Raw genomic sequence first — 18,496 nt, forward strand, 5'->3', positions numbered from 1 at the left:
ACGTTTGCTACGCCCAGAAGGAAGCTTCCACAAGCCACCATAAAGTGTCTACATTCTTATTCAGCATCAAATTATGAATCGATTTAAAAATGTCCGTCCATGTAATAATCATTATCCTGTTTGCGAAACTGAAGATATCGGCTATCAATTCGCAAAAGAATTTGAAAATGACCTAAACCTATCAAAGGACACATCTGCCGCGCCCAAACACCTATGAAACAAAAACTGCGAACATCTTTGCTTTTCGGATTTTTTGATTGTTACTCATTACAACACATAAGTGTCCGCTTTTATTTGGAAAATACAAAAAAATTATCCCCGCATATCCAATATTGTAGGGCATGAAAATGTAGTTCTCTTCGTTTGTTTTAATCTTTCTTAAGACAACGGTGATGGATATACGAGATATATATGGACACCACCGAACGTAATTTTCTTACTTTTTTTTTTTCATTTATTCTGCCTTTGGTAGATGCTTATTTTGGTCTGCGATCAGGATAATCAATTGCCGTACGACTTCATTTAAAACAAGTAAAGCATCGATCAATTGCAATTGCTTTTGGCAGAGAAGAGCTTTCCTTTTAAGCCATTGCCGTGCTTGAATCGTACTTTTCCCTTTCAAAAGGCTACATGTGACGTAATCAACACATGGAGGACAAAAAAAAAGCGAACAAAACTACATGAGATTTTCGTAGGATTAATACATTTTCTAAAATTATATCACACACATCCGACACCTCTGTGTACCGGAAACTATTGATCGACGTGTTATTTAAATTGCCTATACTAGGATTCGGTAAATGTTAACTTTCACCGTTTAAATCCGCGTATTCGAAAAAAAACAAATTTTTCTATTAAATTTATCCTTGTATTGCCAGGTGGCATATGCGATACACTATTATCGACGAAATATTGAACGGATTACTTAAGTGCGATGATTTCTTTTGTTTCGCCATATCCTTTTCTCTTTGCAATCTAATCAATAATTTAATTCTTTGCGTTTAGGTTGTGTTCTTCGAAATAAATTTTAATTTTTGGTCCTGGTTTCCATTGTCAAGATGTTGCGGATCAGTTTGCTACGATAGTTATCTTATTTCTAGTTTTACTTTTATTTTTGCCAATAATCATTCTCATAGTTAACATCTCTCCCAGATATGAAGCTTCAATATTCATTAAAAGTCCTCTTGCTTCCTAAGTAAGCCAAACATAGATTCGAAGTTGAAGCCTGTGTCAACATTCCAAGGATATATTCGTGCATAATAGTTTTTCTTCTAAAAGAAGAAAGAAAGGGTCTGCTCTCTGTTAAAAATGAATCCGACCAACATTGCTATGACGAACTTAATTTTAGCAGTGATCAAAACAATTGTTTCGAGATGCATTGCATTTGAAGCTTACTCGGTTTTCCTATGGAACAAATGCATTCACGACCTAGGAGATCCTCGATTTCAAATACTACAAGACATTTTGCATATTACATTTACTCGATTTTCATTGTCGTGCATTATTTGTTCTTACAAAAACATTACATATACATATAAAATATTTGATGTTTTTGTAATTTCTCAAAAATATACGAACTGGAAGATACATTTTGGTTCAATTCAACCTGTATTCGAATCTTACCGAAGCTTTTAGTGATTATTACTAGATACCGTTGTATTCGGTGTCTTAATCGAAGGCATCAGTAAGGTTCACTCAAAGAATTGAATAAAAAATGCTCGGTCTTGTTCAAATGTCATTTCCGACTACGCACTTACAGAACTTTTTAGAATAACTTTCATTTACTAGTCTGTAGCATTATTTGTAAACTGAGGGAGAAGATTAACAATTTTGGGTTAATAAAATTTGTGACGTTTTCAACTTATTATTTTAGGCATTTCCTTCGGTTTTTTTTTTCTTTTGTTTAAATTATTTAAAAATACATACATACAGAGTTTAGTTTAAATTGGAAGGGGCAAAAAAAAAGCAAAGACTATTTTGGAAACTTGAAATACTCCTTTAGATATTAAGGCAAAAGTCGCCCGCTATGGATCGGAAAACTATTTTATTATAATATCACTAAAAAATTTGCAAACTTTTTCTCTTGATAGCAACTATAGAACTTAAGCTAATTTGAATTTATCAATAATTATCTTAGGCAAGAGTTTCTGCAATTACACACACACTTCACTTTATGAAGAAGAAGGAAAGAATCTTTTGAAAGAGTAGATAGAAAGTGCTGGAAATCTTTTATTACTTGCTTTAGTACTGGTTTGTCTTGATGCCCATTAACGTTTCAACCACACCCAAAAAGTAAACCATCTGTGCTATGCCAAATAATAGAGCAATAACTATCATATGACACAAAACTCCTTTAAAGAAAGCGGTGGGACCTTCGTATTTCATAGTTTTCCTGAAAATTTTAAAACAAAAAACAAATAAGTGATTTTATCATTTAAATTTAAAAGTACTTTTAATATGTTCGCTGTAGTCATACACGGGGAAAAATGAATTACAGCACATTATATTGCGATCTAGTCAGATTTCTATATTCACAAAGAAGTGATGGCGGTTTTTCTGTCAGCGTTATCGGCGCAAAGCGTCACAGACGGAAGAAATTAGCGAAGACTCGCACTTAAAACTTACGTTATACAATCAGTGATGCCCTTGAACTCCTTTTCACCATCCGCTTTTTTAAGAGCTTGCAAGCGTGTTTTTATCACATCCAAAGGATTGACAAATAGCGCTGCAAATGAACCGGACACTAGGCCTGATAAAAATGACCACCAAAATACTGCTCAGCCAGAAATATCTTTACGCCGTGGTCCTAATTCGTTACACATGGCAAACATGGGAAAGCAGACATTCGAATATGTAACATCTCGCAAACCAGTTGCTCCGATACCCTTGCATAAACCAATAAGTACCCCTCTCCCTAAGCAATTGTTGGGCCATTTTTGTAGCTATCGCCTTTTCGACAACTTTACCGGCTAGTTTAGCTTGGGCCGCAACACGTCCAGCGTCTTGCATTTGAATTTTTAATAACTCCATAGGAGTGGTAACAATAATTTGAAAAGCACCAGCTAAACCGCCAGCAAGCATTTGACTACTGATTGGAAGTTTGCCATCTGAAGTCGTAAACTTATGCCGGAAGTAATCGTTAGCGGTTAATCGCTTTCTCGGGTGTAATTAATAAAATATTTACAGCCGAACCGCGATACATGCCAAAATAACCTTCAGCTCGATATGTCTTTCGGAAGCAATCAAACCTAATATGAAAAACAGAAAATTTTGCATAAATAAAAATTTGAAAATTTATAAACAAATGCATTAAGACGTACGTACATGTTTTTATACATTTTCTCGTCATTTGGTCCTATTTGTTAATTTTGTAAACCAGTTTTCACCAAATCCAAAGGAAAGACATACCGATAATACCAGCAATACCGCCATTGACTATTTTTGGAACTAAGCTAAAATGCAACAAATGAAAGCAACAATTGAAAAATACGACGTAGGCTTAAAAGTATAATAATTATAAATAATTTTTAAAAAAAATTTTTGTTGAAAGTCACAACAGAATAATTATGACAATTAACAAGGGACGGCGACAAAGCAAGTTTGTCTTTCACTGTGTTCAATACTTTGTTACTTTTACTAAGTGATATTAAAAATTAAATATTTTTTTCATTACCATTAGACCAATCAATTTTTGGGCCAATGCATACTTGGGATTTTCCATTCATTCAGTTTGCTTAAATGTGAAATAGGTAGTCCACGTTCGCATAGAAACTTAGGTTTCGTCAATTTTACATATACACATTATCCAGCACAGTCGTTTAATTAATTCTGGATGTTTTCGTATCCATTCGATGCACTCTTTGATTTTCATTTCATTGCATTAGGAAAGCTATATAGTTACTATATTATATAGAATTAATGAAGACTGGTTATTTGGCGAATCAAATGGCCGCCAGGGACAATTTACAGCTAATTTTCTTGAATATGTACCAACAAATATACCCACGATATAAAATAACGTTTAACTGAAAATTTTCAAAATCAAAATCTAATGTAACTAAAGCAAAAAATGAAATCTCTTTTAATCATAAGTATTGTCGTGTAAGTGATATATATACTATATAATATGTTGATCTGTCTATGGTACGATAGAATCTCAATATAAGCAATATTGTGTCCACATACAACACAGGCAACCCTTTTTTTCTAAGTTGTATAAAAATTCCAAACATCAATACTTGAACATGCATTTGTATAAAAATTGCCTACATCTGAGAATAAGCGTGTAAAAAATGCCTCCATCTGAGAATAAGCGTCTATGATTCTCAATAATTTATATAAAAATTCCAAACATGTGAGAATCAATGAAAATCATTCACATTCCCGGCATACGAACGGTCTCGAACAGATGTCCGCATTTTGACGGGACTTGGAGTTTTAACATTGCATTTATATAAATTGCGACGAGGTGCGTTTTCGCTGAACTTTGGTATTTTCTCTATTTCTCTATTGTATGCCCAGTACGTATGTGAATATTTTTCTAGGCAGTTCATAATTGATAATCGATAAAGATTGGTATAAAATGTACTTTAAATATTGAAATGGTTTATGAAAAAGAGATAGAGGTTAAGTTGTCTGACTGACGCCACTCACATATAACTTTGAAACATAATTAAATTTATTTTAAACTAATTAATTTACCTGTTTTCCAGATTCAGCTGGCTCACCTACATGCAATACATATCTCGTAACTAGGTGGCAGTTTGTCACACTCAAACATCATTCTTAAAAAAACAATGAAATCAATTGTATTTTAATCGAAATCGTAAAATATTTTGCATATTCAGTCCACTTAGTCCCACTTAGAAACCACTATCAAAGTTATCAAGCTCATAATCATAATCATTGTACGAAACGGAAACAGTTGCTTTTGTTCAACTTCATCATAACCAGAGAAATGTATGAGGGCAGATAAGTCGAGTAAGGCCTCGCTGCCTGACAAAAGCACAAACAAAGCTATACTGTACGCCACCAAACTGCCGTACGTAGTGCAATGTGCTTTAAAGTGCACGACCATCAACAATTCAGGAAATAACATAAAATATACTAAACCGGAACACATAGACCTTATCGTAAGGAATCATCATTTTCATCTTTACGTACAAAATTATTTAACAATGATCGGAATCAGAAAAAAGCTTTCCTTGGTGGCTCTAACGGTTGTAATGTTCAAAGTATTTTATACTTTTTTTTTTTTTAATTTTTATAAAATGATGAACGTTTGTTAACATAAAAATCTATTAAACGTATTCTTGCGTTAATGAGATAAAATCAAAGTCTGAAATAACTAAAGTCATATAAAAAGCAACGAAATTTTGCAAATTTTTTGTTTTTTTTTTGTTTTTCTTTTTAACGTGTGTGCTATTATACTATTTTATCGGTAGAATTTATTAAAATATGATTAAAAAAAGTTAAAGAAAGAAAAACTAGCTATACTTTTATATACATCAATATGTATATAACGTAAAATTATCGAATGACTTTTAAATTATTTTTCTCTTTTCAATATATTTTAATTATTATAAATTGAAAGCAAAATAAAGGTTTACAAAGTATACTGTACTGTACTTAAACGGTAGGCATGCATGGCTGTGTGGGAACAAAATTGTTGATAAAGTTATTATTTTGAAATCATTTTTGAACTTATTTATCGACACAGTTTCGATTGTAAAATTTATTTCATATTGCATAGAAAATAATCCGTGATAGTTGCGTCAAACTGTAATGAAAGAGAGAACTACATGTGGAATATATAGCAAATAATTCGTGATAGTTGCGTCGAACTGAAATAGAAGTGAGAACTTCTTGTGGAATATACAGAAAACAATCCGAGATAGTTGCGTCGAACTGTAATAGAAATGAGAAAAATTGCATATTGTATAAAAAATAATCCGCGGTGTAACATATTCAAATCACGTTTACTCAATGTCGATAGCTGTAAGCCGGCGCATGAATTATTGCACAAAACTATCGATTTGTTGTTTCTCAATGGAAGTATTTTCTATGCTTATGTTTAGTGCTTTATTTTTTTTTTTGAACTGGCTTTATGAAACTCCATTAAGCTGAATATTTTACCTTTAGCGTTAATCAAAATTTAAATCCCAATTCATCAATGTAAATACGTGGAGATATGTATAAATACAAATTTTCTTAGAGAACCGAGAAGCTTAAACATTGGCCGACTATGTTGTTTCGTCACGCCTTATGCAAACATAGGTCGGATGAAATAAACTGTGGGAATATTTTGATATAGTTTCAGAAAGTAGGCATATATCAATACTATAGTTGACTAAGGAGTCAAAAATCTCAACACACATCTCGATGGATGTATTGCGAACTCTGCGATAGTCCCAAAAAATGATTTTGAGCATTGATATATCCATTACTTAACAATTTTCTTGTTAATTCCTTTAAGATTGTTATAGTGTTCAACAAGACGGTATAAGATAGCAAGTACAACAAATATTACATGTTGGAGTAATTAAAATGGAAAAAAAAAATTCATATAAATAATCCATAAAGAGCTGAAAAAAACTTGCAAGGATTGTAAAAGTGAGCAATAAAATACTGACGATTTTATTTATGGACGTAATTAGTGTGAGCTTTGCAGCATAAGAACACTACAGGTAAAAGTTTTGTGATGATTTGTGAGAGAGAAGAGAAAAAATTGTAGATGTGGATACAAACCACTACGTCATCAGCAGTACCCGATCATCAGCAACGGTATCCCATCGTCATCACATTATGTTCTTTTGGCATTTTCTTATTTTTATAGTGTAAGTTAATGTGTACGTTTTTTAGGATTGCGTGTATTATTGCGACCATATTTTTTCAACGTTGAAAGTGATTTTATAATAGTAATAATTACATCAAATTTTATATTACTTTTTTCTTATTGTTAGTATTATATTATGATAACTTAATTGTTTGTAATTTACTAAAAATATGGTCCAGTATCGTTTTTAATGAGAGAAAGGTAGGTTTAGAGGCCTGAGAATCAGCCTGCGGCATCTCCCACACAAAATTATGAGGCAAAGGAGACTATAGCCAGTTCGGTAAGAAAGTTTCGATCGTCCGCCCGTCTCTATAAAGATTTCTGAGCGTGCAGTTTTCGAGTTCAATTATATGGTCAGTGCTTGTTGGACAGAAAATTAAAACCCACCATTACTGCCGAACTAGCTAGCGTCTGACATTATGAGTTTTGCTTCTTAATTTCGGACGATGAGTGCAAAAATTTTCTACCTGTAATGGATAAATTTCTTAACAGTATGGATTTGGGTGATTTGGTGACTAATAAATCGTATCAGAATTTACTTAAATTATTTTTGGGATACATACACGACACTTATAAAAATTCAAAACCATATTTAAAGCAAAATGAAAATTCTTAATTAATGAATTCATAGAAATAATAAAAACTTTTTCACAAATAAAAAAGAAAAACAATTGAGCTTTTTGTGCTAATCATCAAACTTAATCTTTATTGGATCAAGTCTTCTATCTCGTTAATCATATAGTTTTCAAGTTATCAAATATCTGTATGCCATTAGCCCAATTCTGTCTGTCTATCCATTTGCCTCTACGTGCGGAGTAAGTAAGTAAGTATTTAGTTCCATTTGAGAGTCTGAATTTGGTGACAATTGACAAAAAAAAACAAAAAGGGACAAATTATATGTTTCAAAAGCGAAGTGCTTAAAAAAAGGCAAAGAGCGAGGCGGCATTTGGTGCCAGTTGAGTTGATTTGAAAAAGCGAGTCTGTATTTATTGACAATCGAGAAAATATTGAAAGAGCGTCTATGAATTCAACCTCAATAGTATCCAAGAATGCCAGAATAACAATGAGAATGCTGAGGTTAATTGGCGCTCTTAAGGATCGCCTTTTTTATTCCCTATGGTATATACATCATAGCCAAATCCCAACTACACTGCATTGCGAATTAGTGAATAGAAAGTGGTATCATGCATTTTAATGTATATCGAGGATATAAGAATTCAAAAACACGCAATAGATTGCAGTGATTCTTATCGTAACATTAACCAAATAATTATATTGATAGATAACAAATTTTTGATATCTAGGCATTCCTTTCTACCGAAAGACTGTGAAATGAAAATACAAAAAGCAAGTTCCATTCCACGTTTTGGATCTTTTACCTACACGAGGAAGACAAAGAGAAGAAATGTTAAATTTGTTGGCTTACATTGTTAAAGAACATTGTGAGGGTAGTGTAACTTTTCCATCATCCCTAGCTATAGCAGCCAACTCTGCCTCCAAATCGCTATCATTCTCATCATCTTTAGTCGCAAGCTCTATTATTTTTGTCGTAAGCTCTATTATATTTATCGCAAACTCTATTATTTTTGTCGCAAACTCTATTGTAGTGTGCGTGTTGCGACTCGTTTTATTTTCAATTTATAAACGAATATAAACCAATATGTAGCATGAGATCTTACTGCAAAAATTCGACTCGATGAAACATTTGTGTATATTTCACGCACATGGGATATCTGGCGGTTAGAAAAATGCAAATTAATTGCAAGGAATCGATTGCGTGCAAGATTTAAAACGCCTTAACGTGGTACGCTCTCTAAAGAAATATACACCTTATATGTAGCTTAAAATGAAATTTAAATTTCTGAGAATAATTTATTTTTTTATTTCAGTTCATTAGTCTACAATTAAAATAATAATAATAATAATAATAAAAGAAAACAAATGCATTTAGAATACAATACAATGATAGAATAATGTATGTTTAAGAGCAAAAAAAATTATGAATAAATACGAATATAAAATAATATTAAGAAAAATCAAAAAATTCATATATTAACGAGAAAAACAAAAACAAACGCTCCATGTGTATTTAATTCATAAAAATAAACGTCGCTATACATACGTAATCATAGATGATGGCTTCCTAGATTCCACATGTTGACCGCCCAGTTCCCACAAATTACGCACATTCGCCGCCCAGATTCCACAATATAACAAGAGACGAACAAGTTTGATCAAACAAGTCATCGTTTACATAGGTACTTTCTCTCTTAATTTCTCCTTTCACTTTCGTTTAGTAAATATTTTTGTTTCATTTTTATTACTCATCTCATTTTCTATTGCATTTGCTTCATTTCTGATTTGGTGAAGAAAAAAAATTTGCATCTCCGACGCCGTGTGTCGTGATAAAACAGCAATAATTACATACGCTCGCTCGGGTAGTTAAAAATGCTGGCAATTACCCGAAATTAACTTTGTTGTTAAATTATTTCCATCATACACAGCACTACATAGACCAGTAACGGAAGAAAAACAGACATATTATGTGTCTATCGTTTTTCAGCAACATTTTAAGGACCTGAACAATTCGTCATGATAAAAATTGATTACTTTTTAAATATAATTAATAAATGTTCTTAAATTATCTCATTAAAATTATTGTTTCTAATAAAACTCATACTTTTTTACTGCTCTAAGTCATTTATAGGACATTCAGTTAATTTTAAAAACACTTCAAGTCAATTCAAATTCGAAAACAATACAAGTTCAAATATAATGTTATCTTTTTTATGTAGTAGCTTTAAAGACTATAATTTAATTTAAGAAAAAAAAAATACGTCTAACAAAGTACTTTCACATACTGAAAGCCGCATTTTTAAAAGCCTCCTAGAATCATACAACATATATATACGTTAATATAAATACAGTAGAGCCATACAACACCCGTATATATATATATATATATATATATTTATATATACATATATATGCTTTCATATATCTAAAGTATGTAAAACAACCGAAAATATTTTACAAAGAAAATTTTTAACAATTAATTAACAAGTAGTATTGAACAACCAACAAGTTCATGTAGTTTTGTATAAGTGTTGATATATTTATTCACACACATTTTAAATATATAATTATAAAAGGTATATAGTAAAATATACTCGAAACTATCTCAACAAAAAAATTCCATTTGTTAAAAGCAACGAATAATAAAAGTTTTAATTGTATATTGTAATCTCAATGAATTATCGGTGTATCCTTCTTTTGTGTTTATGGCTTAAATGTACTTAGCTTTAATTATATTACACACATACAAATGAGCTTAAAGTGAAGCTATCTTTAAATAGCTTAGAGTTTTATATTTATAAATTATGTATTATTTATTATATTTATTTAATTTAATGTCAAATTTTTAATAACGTGCTTCCATCAACCCCTCCCAGTAGTTGCGAAATGTAATTTTTATTTTTTTCTTAATCTTTTTTTATAATATAATCGTATAACCTTTAGCTTCAGATTATTATATTAATGCAAATTATGATCTTATAATTATAGAGCACATATTATTCACTTTAAATTAGTTTACATTTTAGAATTGTTTAAAATATTTACAGGGAGGGAATATTTAATGAAAATACAATAAAGAAATGTGATTTTAAAACAATATATTAATGTTAATCTCTTGATGCTATTATAAATTTTACGTCTGCGCTACTCTGCACCTGTTTCTTCATATTTTCATTTGCACTCTTCGCTCAATAAGGTGCTTGTTGTTCGTGCATCTTGTGTTTTACCACTGTCTTCAATAACTTTATCTTTATCTCCATCGATAAGTTCGATTTTACCATTCTTTCTTCGTTTAATTTTTTGATTTTCATTTTCATAAACATCACATCCGTTTATAAACGATTGGCAGCGCTTTGTTGGCGGCGTACCAGTCGTTTCAGATTTTCGCCTCCTTCATATGTGATGGTAATTCCATAACTGAGATACTCAAAATTCTGAGCGAAAAAGGTAAAATTATTAAAATTATACCAAAAATTGAAAACCAGAAAGGTATGCACAATTTGGATGAAATTGTGGCGACTAGTGATGGCCTCCGCCAGAAAATGTTTTTCTTGCTCAAAAATCCATTATTGCTCGCTGCAATGAAGCTGGAAAGTCCGTCATTCATCTCCCCTTGTACGTCTCCTCAATAGTTTTATACAATTTTTATAGGCGTGGCATTCGAATTCAACTTTGCTCTTGCATTCAGTAAAACGAACACTAAGTTTAAGTTGCGTGATTTGTGAAAGGTAAGTAGATTAATTTTTTTTTCCTTTTTACTCCATTTGCAATTAGTCCCTTTAATTCGCTAGAGGTGGTAATCAATTGTATATCAACAGTCTGTCCCTGCGTCCAGTTTCAACCAATTTCTATATCAGAAATGATGTCTTTCGTTTTTTAGTTCGCTTATTTTTTTCCTTCCCCAGTTTTTTAAATTCTAACGAAGTTTCTAAGACATCCCACTGGAAAGCGTACGTTTTAATTTTCGTAAAAATAGAAAAATAAATAAGAAATAACACAGAAATATTCATTTACAACAAAAATTGATTGCACGTATGGGTTGTACAGATGCACGCAAACTTTTCGGAAGTCTGTGCTTTTAAGATTAATAACATGGACTGACAACTATATTGTCACCCCGTTATTGTCGATATCCCAAGATCGACTTTATTCTTTGCATTCGTTTTAATTTTTTTCTTTTTTTATTGTATAAAAGAAAGGAAGAAATGTTGCCCGCTATAAACAGCAAATGTTAAAATTGTTAATCTACCAGTCATTCCACTTCCAATGCATGGACTATAAACAGTTATGTAAATTTGTGCAATAATTTCCCTAGGTAAACATTTTCCGCTCGCTAATGTAAATTAAGATTACAAATATATCATTATATGATGGAATTGAAAACAACCAAAGCTATTTCAGAATTTTTAACAAATAATCTTAAAATGAAAAACAAATACTGCATAGAGTTGAAATTTACAAAAATAATTTTCTAAAAAATGCCTTTAATTTATTTCTTGAATTACTCAATATGGTCGTTGACGTCTAATAGGAGGTAAACGATTCGGTGGTGTTATTGATATATCAAGAAAATCACCAATACAAAATTTTGCTTGTGCTAAGGTTTTGTTATCATCCGCTCCTTTTTGGCCGGTGCAAGTCACGCCGATCTCACGCATTTGAAAATGATTATTTCGATAGTTTGGGTAGACTATGGCAAAATCGAAATACGTGCCTTTTTTACGGGTATCTGGATTAACGTCGCGCACTAAAGAGGTAAGTTCATGTAATGAGGCATCCATCCAAGTGTATATTTGTAACTCGTTGCTCGGCACATTGCCATACATATATTCGGAAACAGAATGATGGCGACCCGTAGAACAAAATACCCTCAGCAACAATGGGCAGGTCTGTAATGAAATCAATCGAATTAACTATTGTAAGTCATACAGATTAAATATATTATTAACCTTTTCTCGATCAACTGGTTTAATTTGTGGTTTCTCTTCAACAATCATCGATTCGACATTAGCCATGTTTAATTTTCACTTAAACTTTAGTGTTAACTTTATAAAATTATAAAATAGCGACGAAATGCTTTGCTTTGGTTTTGTACCCAAGTTTGTTAAGCGATAACATTATGTTATCGAGTATAGGGATCACATTGCCGTGTGTTACTTATCTGTAGTAAAAGAAACTCTGCCATCGTCAGTGTTATCGAACAGCTACATTAATTATAATAACAGCAAAGCAAAGTCGTCCACCGTTTAATACGATTCCGATATAACACGGTGCAAAATCTGCTATAAAACAGTTTTGGCATGACACGATTTGAAACACTCAATATATACATGCAACTACGCCAAATAACTATCAAGAAGGGCTTTTCATCAACTTTGAGAAAAAAAATGGATTAAAATATTAAGTTACTAAGTTACTTTTTCATTTATATGCATATATGCTTGGAACGAGGTCCATGCCATCAAACAAATGTGCATTTTAAGTTTTTGTATAATACCGTACACACTGCCTTAATCCGTATTACGTGTTACTTAAATAAACAAAAATGTGTCTTTACATCGCGATATGAACCAATCGTATTATACACGAGAAGCCTATATATTTGTGGAATCTGAGAACATAACAACTTCATTTCTTCGAATCGTAATTTCGCAAAGATCTGCTTTCTAGCTTATAACTGTAGGTTACATTTACAAAGCTACCTAATATCGAAAAAAAATGATATAACAAAAAATGTTGTCTTGGAAACTACCAACATATACAGAATACACACACCACATTACAGCACCTAATACATATGTAAACAACCAACATACAGAGCATGTGTTCATACGAGTTTGTTTGGTGCGCGTTTTTTGTTTTGTATGAGTTTTGATAAAATGAAGGAAAATCATCGGAATAGTTTCTAGCAACTTGTGTTTACAGCAGATCAAATAAATTAATAATATAAAATAAATAAAAATGTCGAGTACTGACTTTTTAGAACTTAATCAAACGGCAATGTTTGCTAAAATACGTAACAGCCTGCCGGTGGAAAGACAGCATTCACAAAATTTGCTTGAATCTAAAGATGATCTGCTATATGTCTGGGATTCACAAGAATCTTGCTTACTGGTAGTAAATTGGCGCACGGCAATAGCTAAAGGTCATGAAAGCATAAATTATCAAACGCTTATCCCTTCAACACATTTAACATTCGATGTAGAGCGTGTTATAAGCTCCAACGAGGGCACTTTAATCGCTTTAGCTGGCTCGCGTGGCATTTGCATAATGGAATTACCGTGTCGTTGGGGTGCTACGGGTCAATTTATGCAAGGCAAACTCCAAATCACTTGCCGAACTTCGAATTTGGGCACTCATTTATTTAACAATAATCCGCACTTACAATTGCTGCAAGTGCGTTGGCATCCAGCTTCGCCAACCGACTCACATCTTTTAGCTTTGCTCTCGGACAACACAATAAGGGTTTACGATAATGCCAGCTTACGTCATGTTTGGCAAGTGGGTCCTTTGCCGTTAAGAAACGACACAAATCCCAACGCTTCTATTGTATATTCTTTGGAGGTAAATGTAATAGATTTTGATATTGCACCGCCCGTCACTACAGAAACAGATGAAATAGGTTTTAATGTAACTGCTGCTTCCACTTCTGTCGTTAGTACGAAGCAAAATACTGCCATAATATCAAAGACTTGTAGCAGTACTTTACTTAATAAAACAATTCAAAGCTCGCAGCACAAGCCGAAGAAGATACAATGGCCTTTAGTGATTTTAAGAGAGAATGGCAATATATATGTTTTAATGGCAGGATTGGATACGGAAAAGCCACGTTTACAAGGTCCCTTAACGATAACGCCATCCTCAACTGATAATTATGGAGTAGATTATTGTTCTCTATTAGTTGTACCATCTCTGCCGCCTACTTTGGTTATAGCCGAAACTAATGGTAAGCTTCATCATGCTATGTTTTTGGAAGCTGAAGTTGCAGAAAATTCCTTCGATGAAGTGGACGAAAGCCTGATTATTCATCCTTGTGAATGGACAGTCCATATTTTGGAAACTGTAGAATTAGAACTTGGTTTACCGAAGGAAACCACGAATCAGGGATATTATTGTCCTATTTTTTTGAAAAGGGATTTCATTAACGAGTTACGTTATTTCGCCTATCACAATACTGGCTTGCATGTAGTAACAATCAATTTTATAGCTGAATTGGAAAGGTTTTTGGAAAACGAAATTACCAGCGATATCAATTCGATTTGCGTCCCCTCCCATGCGGAGTATGTAGTATGTACTAAAATCGATTCAGGAAATCGTGTGAATGCTGTTTTAGGTTTTGTCATTATGCAAATGCCTAATTGTGCCGTTTTGCTGCTTTCCAGCGGTCAAGTCCTAAGCCTGAAATTGATTATAGACTTGAAGTTATTGAGCACTCTTCCATCGACGAAAACGATTTCCGCGGCAAATGCAATAAGTGAACAACAGCATTCCCAACTAAATGAATTGTTATCTACCTCGTTTGTAGATGACATCCGTAGGTTATTGAAACGTGATGTTACTCAACCTATATTGTCGTTAGATAAATCGTCTTCGCCCACTCCTCAAGAATGTAATGAACTGCTCATTCAAGCTATTAAAATTTTGCGAACACAATATTTGAAAAAACATGAATTGGTCAGAGCTGAATTCAATAAGCGTATACTTACCTTAAAGCTGTGGAAAGAACGGCAAAAGCAAGACATTAGTGATTTAGAAGAAGAACGCAATAAAATTAGAGATAATGCTCATAAGTTAGCCGAGAAATTTGAAGAGTTACGTGAGCAACAGGAAGTTTTAACAAAAAGATATCAAGACTTAATGCGACAGGCTAACACACGTTTACCTGGAAATAATTTGGCCCAGAAAGAGTTCGCCAAAGAAGTTGAGCGTTTAAATGACTTTACCAAAAAAATGTCATCAACTTTTGAGAAATATAAAAATACTATTAATAAACAAAATTATCAAATTGCCAAATATCAAGAAAATTCGAACATGAAAACGTACGAACTACCAGAAGCACAAGAACGCACCATTAAAGATATTCTATTGCAAATAAATACTGAAATCGACAGCCAAGTAATGGAAGTGAAACGTATTGGCAAAATTGTCTCTTAAAAGGCTCCACTTCGTTTAAAAGATCATTACGTTAAACATTATCACAAGTTAAGCAAATTATTTTTGTATTCTGTATCATTTATTAAATGCTCAGAATTGCTCAGAATTAATAAACGAGGGAATGCTCCAAATTTTGTCATATATTTGCAGAAGTCAAGTCAGTAATGAAAACATTATAATTTAGCAAAATAAATTGAAGCAACAAGGTAATGTCAATGGAAATTTGAAACCGTGTGAAAAATGTGGAAAACAGTGGAATATTTTGTTTGGGAGTAAGTACGCTTGCACAATATTTAAAGAAATGTATTCGTTATATATGAGTAGAATGGAGTTTTGCACCCCTGATCTGACTTTAGTCTAACTGGCAACAAGTAAAAATATTATCATCGGGCAAGACCGATCGATAAATACCCTACACCACATTGTCTAACACGTTTTTATTATAGAACAAAAAATTATATCTTGTTTCTATATAAAGGCATATTTTTCATGGCCGTATTTATGGGGTAGCGAGTCCAGAAGGCAACCTAAAATAGTACAAGTTTAATCCTTACATAGGGCAGGATCCAAAAATAGACGTAGATGATCGAAATTTTGCAGTGTTCATTTTTGCATGAAGTTGCTATAATATCATGGATCAATTTCCCTCACTAAATATTAAAACTTAGACTTTTCTGCTCTATAAATGATAAATTTTCGTGAATATCCTTATTGAGGTACTATCCAAAAAATAGGCCAACACGCTTCAAATTTGGTAGAGGGCATTTTTTATGTTAAATTGCTATTATGATGATAAATATACAATGCTTCACGATGAAAATTATAGCTTTTGGTCGTATGAACTTCAGTTTTCTTTATATGAAAAGGGGTTCAAATATTTCCCTAGCCTGTTCAAAGTTTTCATACCAATGTAGAATGCCGAAATACTACTACTTAGCCACTTTTGCCGAGAGATTTTAAAAATTGCAATTTTTTCCCATATATCTACTTCTCAGAATAGAGAGTTATGTGGGAGGAGGTCGAAAAAGTGGGCCGATTCGAATCATTTCCAATAACGTTGATCTTTGGGCCAAAATACGTCACTGTACCAATTTTGCCACAACATCTTAAAAATGGCGACCTGTAGCCTGAACTGAAACTTACACGGACAGACATAAGACTGACAGAAAAACTTAAATCAATTCAGATCACGATTCTGAATCAATCGGTCTAATAAAACGGGGTCTGTCTTACGCCCTTCTATATGTTACATATGTTCGCTCTAACTTTAATAATTTTTCTCATCACTAATGGCTTCGATGAGAGATAACATACTATGATTGACGTTAGGAACAGTAACAAAACATACCGGTTTTGTCTCTCTCTGCTAATTGTTAACAATTTACTCGCAATCCCTATTATTTTTGTCGCAAGCTCTATTATTTTCTATTTATTTATGACACACAGATAATGTGACAATAGCGAGTCGATCTAGATCAAGGAAATGGAGTGTGTTAAATAAGGTTTGAAGTTTAATGATTACAATTATTAAAATAAAATTTTTGTAACATAACTTCGACAAATTATTCGGATATTACTACTTTGAAGAATTCGGATATACGTCTGCTGTTAACTAGTTTAACGTTAAATACAGAAAGCTTTCTACATTTTTTTACTCAACGTAGACAAGATTGTGATGTGGACGAGATGCTTAAGCATTCCGTTTTAGCTCTTCGATATTTAGTAATATATTTAAATATGTTTTAATCGCAATACATTCATAAGCTGGAACCACAATCACAAGCCTAACCTAAGTTAAGTTTTGGCCAAGTTAATCTATTTGAAAGCGAATCAACATTGAGCCATCCTTTTGTGTCAATGAATAGTTTTTAATTGAGTTCAAATTCCATAATACGTTTTATCGTATCTTGTCTTTCTTTAGCCGATTCAATTTGCCCCAAAATACGATCCAAACACTTTTGTTGATATTTTACAATAAATTTGTTACAGTTTATTATTGTAGCGCCTACATAAATGGTGTGAAACTTAGCACGCACGTCACCTATCTGAAAAAAAGACACAATTTAGAATGTATTTGTGGGAATTCAAGTAAATAAATAATTACCGTAGTTATAAGCGGTAAGATGCTGGTAACGAATTTATGTGATTGATGTGAACAGCGAATTAGGGCAATTTTCGTTCTTTCATTACAATACTTCGTGCAAAAACCTAACTCTACGCGGCCAAGACCATACGCGCCATAGTATTTACGGACAGCGGCCAAGATACATTTACTTAACACATGATCTTTGTAGTGTAAAACATTGTGTTGCTTAGATTCAGGTACTATTTCTACCACAATATAACTAAAAATATTTTTCAAACATATCCAATTTATTTTCTTTTAACATTTATAAACGTTTCTTTTCGATCAATTACCGATTTTTAATGCGAACCATTTTTGTAAAGAAATAAGGGCATAAATAGAGAAGCTCAAAGGGAAGTTTTTTTTAAATTGTTTACAAAAAGAATTTTACACATACTGCTTTAAATACTAAACATATGTTTGGCAAAGCAGAGACCCTGACCGCAATGTTGCCAGATATTAACATTAAATGCGTTCAGTTTGATTTTTAGAACAACGAAAGCAAAATTAAACAAGTTGCTTTTTATATCTGTTTTATACTTTATCGTTCTACATAAGTTCAAGAATCTCTAAAAATGAGAATCGTGCCTGCAGATCAGTAAATTCACTCCTAGATTCTTTCTATTTACTTTTGCCATGTTGAGTTGCAGACAGTGTAATTAATAAGTCTGTTAGCAAAAATTTGCAGATCCTTTCTGCTTTCTTTATGTAACGTGGAAAGCGCAGGGGGTTTGACTCTTAATTAAGCCTGCTAATTGACGTTTAGTACGTTCAAGATAATTAACACGAATTTAATTTGGCGCTTA

General features: G+C 32.5%; 3 protein-coding genes and 1 pseudogene across 4 annotated transcripts; 1 reads left to right on the forward strand and 3 right to left on the reverse strand.

Annotated features, from left to right (window-relative positions):
* Positions 1-2,124: 2,124 nt before the first annotated feature.
* Positions 2,125-3,351, reverse strand: LOC119638701 (annotated as a pseudogene).
* A 6,979-nt stretch (positions 3,352-10,330) lies between these two features.
* LOC119638686 (histone deacetylase complex subunit SAP18) lies at positions 10,331-12,556 on the reverse strand. Its single transcript, XM_038035632.1, has 2 exons — positions 12,361-12,556; positions 10,331-12,300 (listed from the first exon to the last, which is right to left on the reverse strand). The coding sequence occupies exons 1-2, from the start codon at positions 12,424-12,426 to the stop codon at positions 11,917-11,919; spliced, it is 450 nt and encodes a 149-aa protein (XP_037891560.1). The 5' UTR covers positions 12,427-12,556; the 3' UTR covers positions 10,331-11,916.
* A 116-nt stretch (positions 12,557-12,672) lies between these two features.
* On the reverse strand, positions 12,673-18,099 carry LOC119638687 (ribonuclease P/MRP protein subunit POP5). Of its 2 annotated transcripts, XR_005247476.1 has the most exons (4): positions 17,984-18,099; positions 17,670-17,910; positions 17,355-17,610; positions 12,673-12,690 (listed from the first exon to the last, which is right to left on the reverse strand). XR_005247476.1 is itself a non-coding variant. In XM_038035633.1 (3 exons), exons 1-3 carry the CDS (start codon positions 18,001-18,003, stop codon positions 17,434-17,436), a joined length of 438 nt encoding a protein of 145 aa, XP_037891561.1. In that variant the 5' UTR covers positions 18,004-18,099; the 3' UTR covers positions 16,951-17,433. The 2 variants fall into 2 exon arrangements, 1 of the variants encoding a protein (XP_037891561.1); XM_038035633.1 differs by lacking the exon at positions 12,673-12,690 and having other exon boundaries at positions 16,951-17,610.
* On the forward strand, positions 13,277-15,832 carry LOC119638683 (nuclear pore complex protein Nup88). Its single transcript, XM_038035625.1, has one exon. The coding sequence runs from the start codon at positions 13,373-13,375 to the stop codon at positions 15,563-15,565; it is 2,193 nt and encodes a 730-aa protein (XP_037891553.1). The 5' UTR covers positions 13,277-13,372; the 3' UTR covers positions 15,566-15,832.
* Positions 18,100-18,496: the final 397 nt, after the last annotated feature.

Source organism: Glossina fuscipes, unplaced genomic scaffold (genome assembly GCF_014805625.2).
Source record: "Glossina fuscipes isolate IAEA_lab_2018 unplaced genomic scaffold, Yale_Gfus_2 108, whole genome shotgun sequence".
Taxonomy (NCBI): domain Eukaryota; kingdom Metazoa; phylum Arthropoda; class Insecta; order Diptera; family Glossinidae; genus Glossina; species Glossina fuscipes.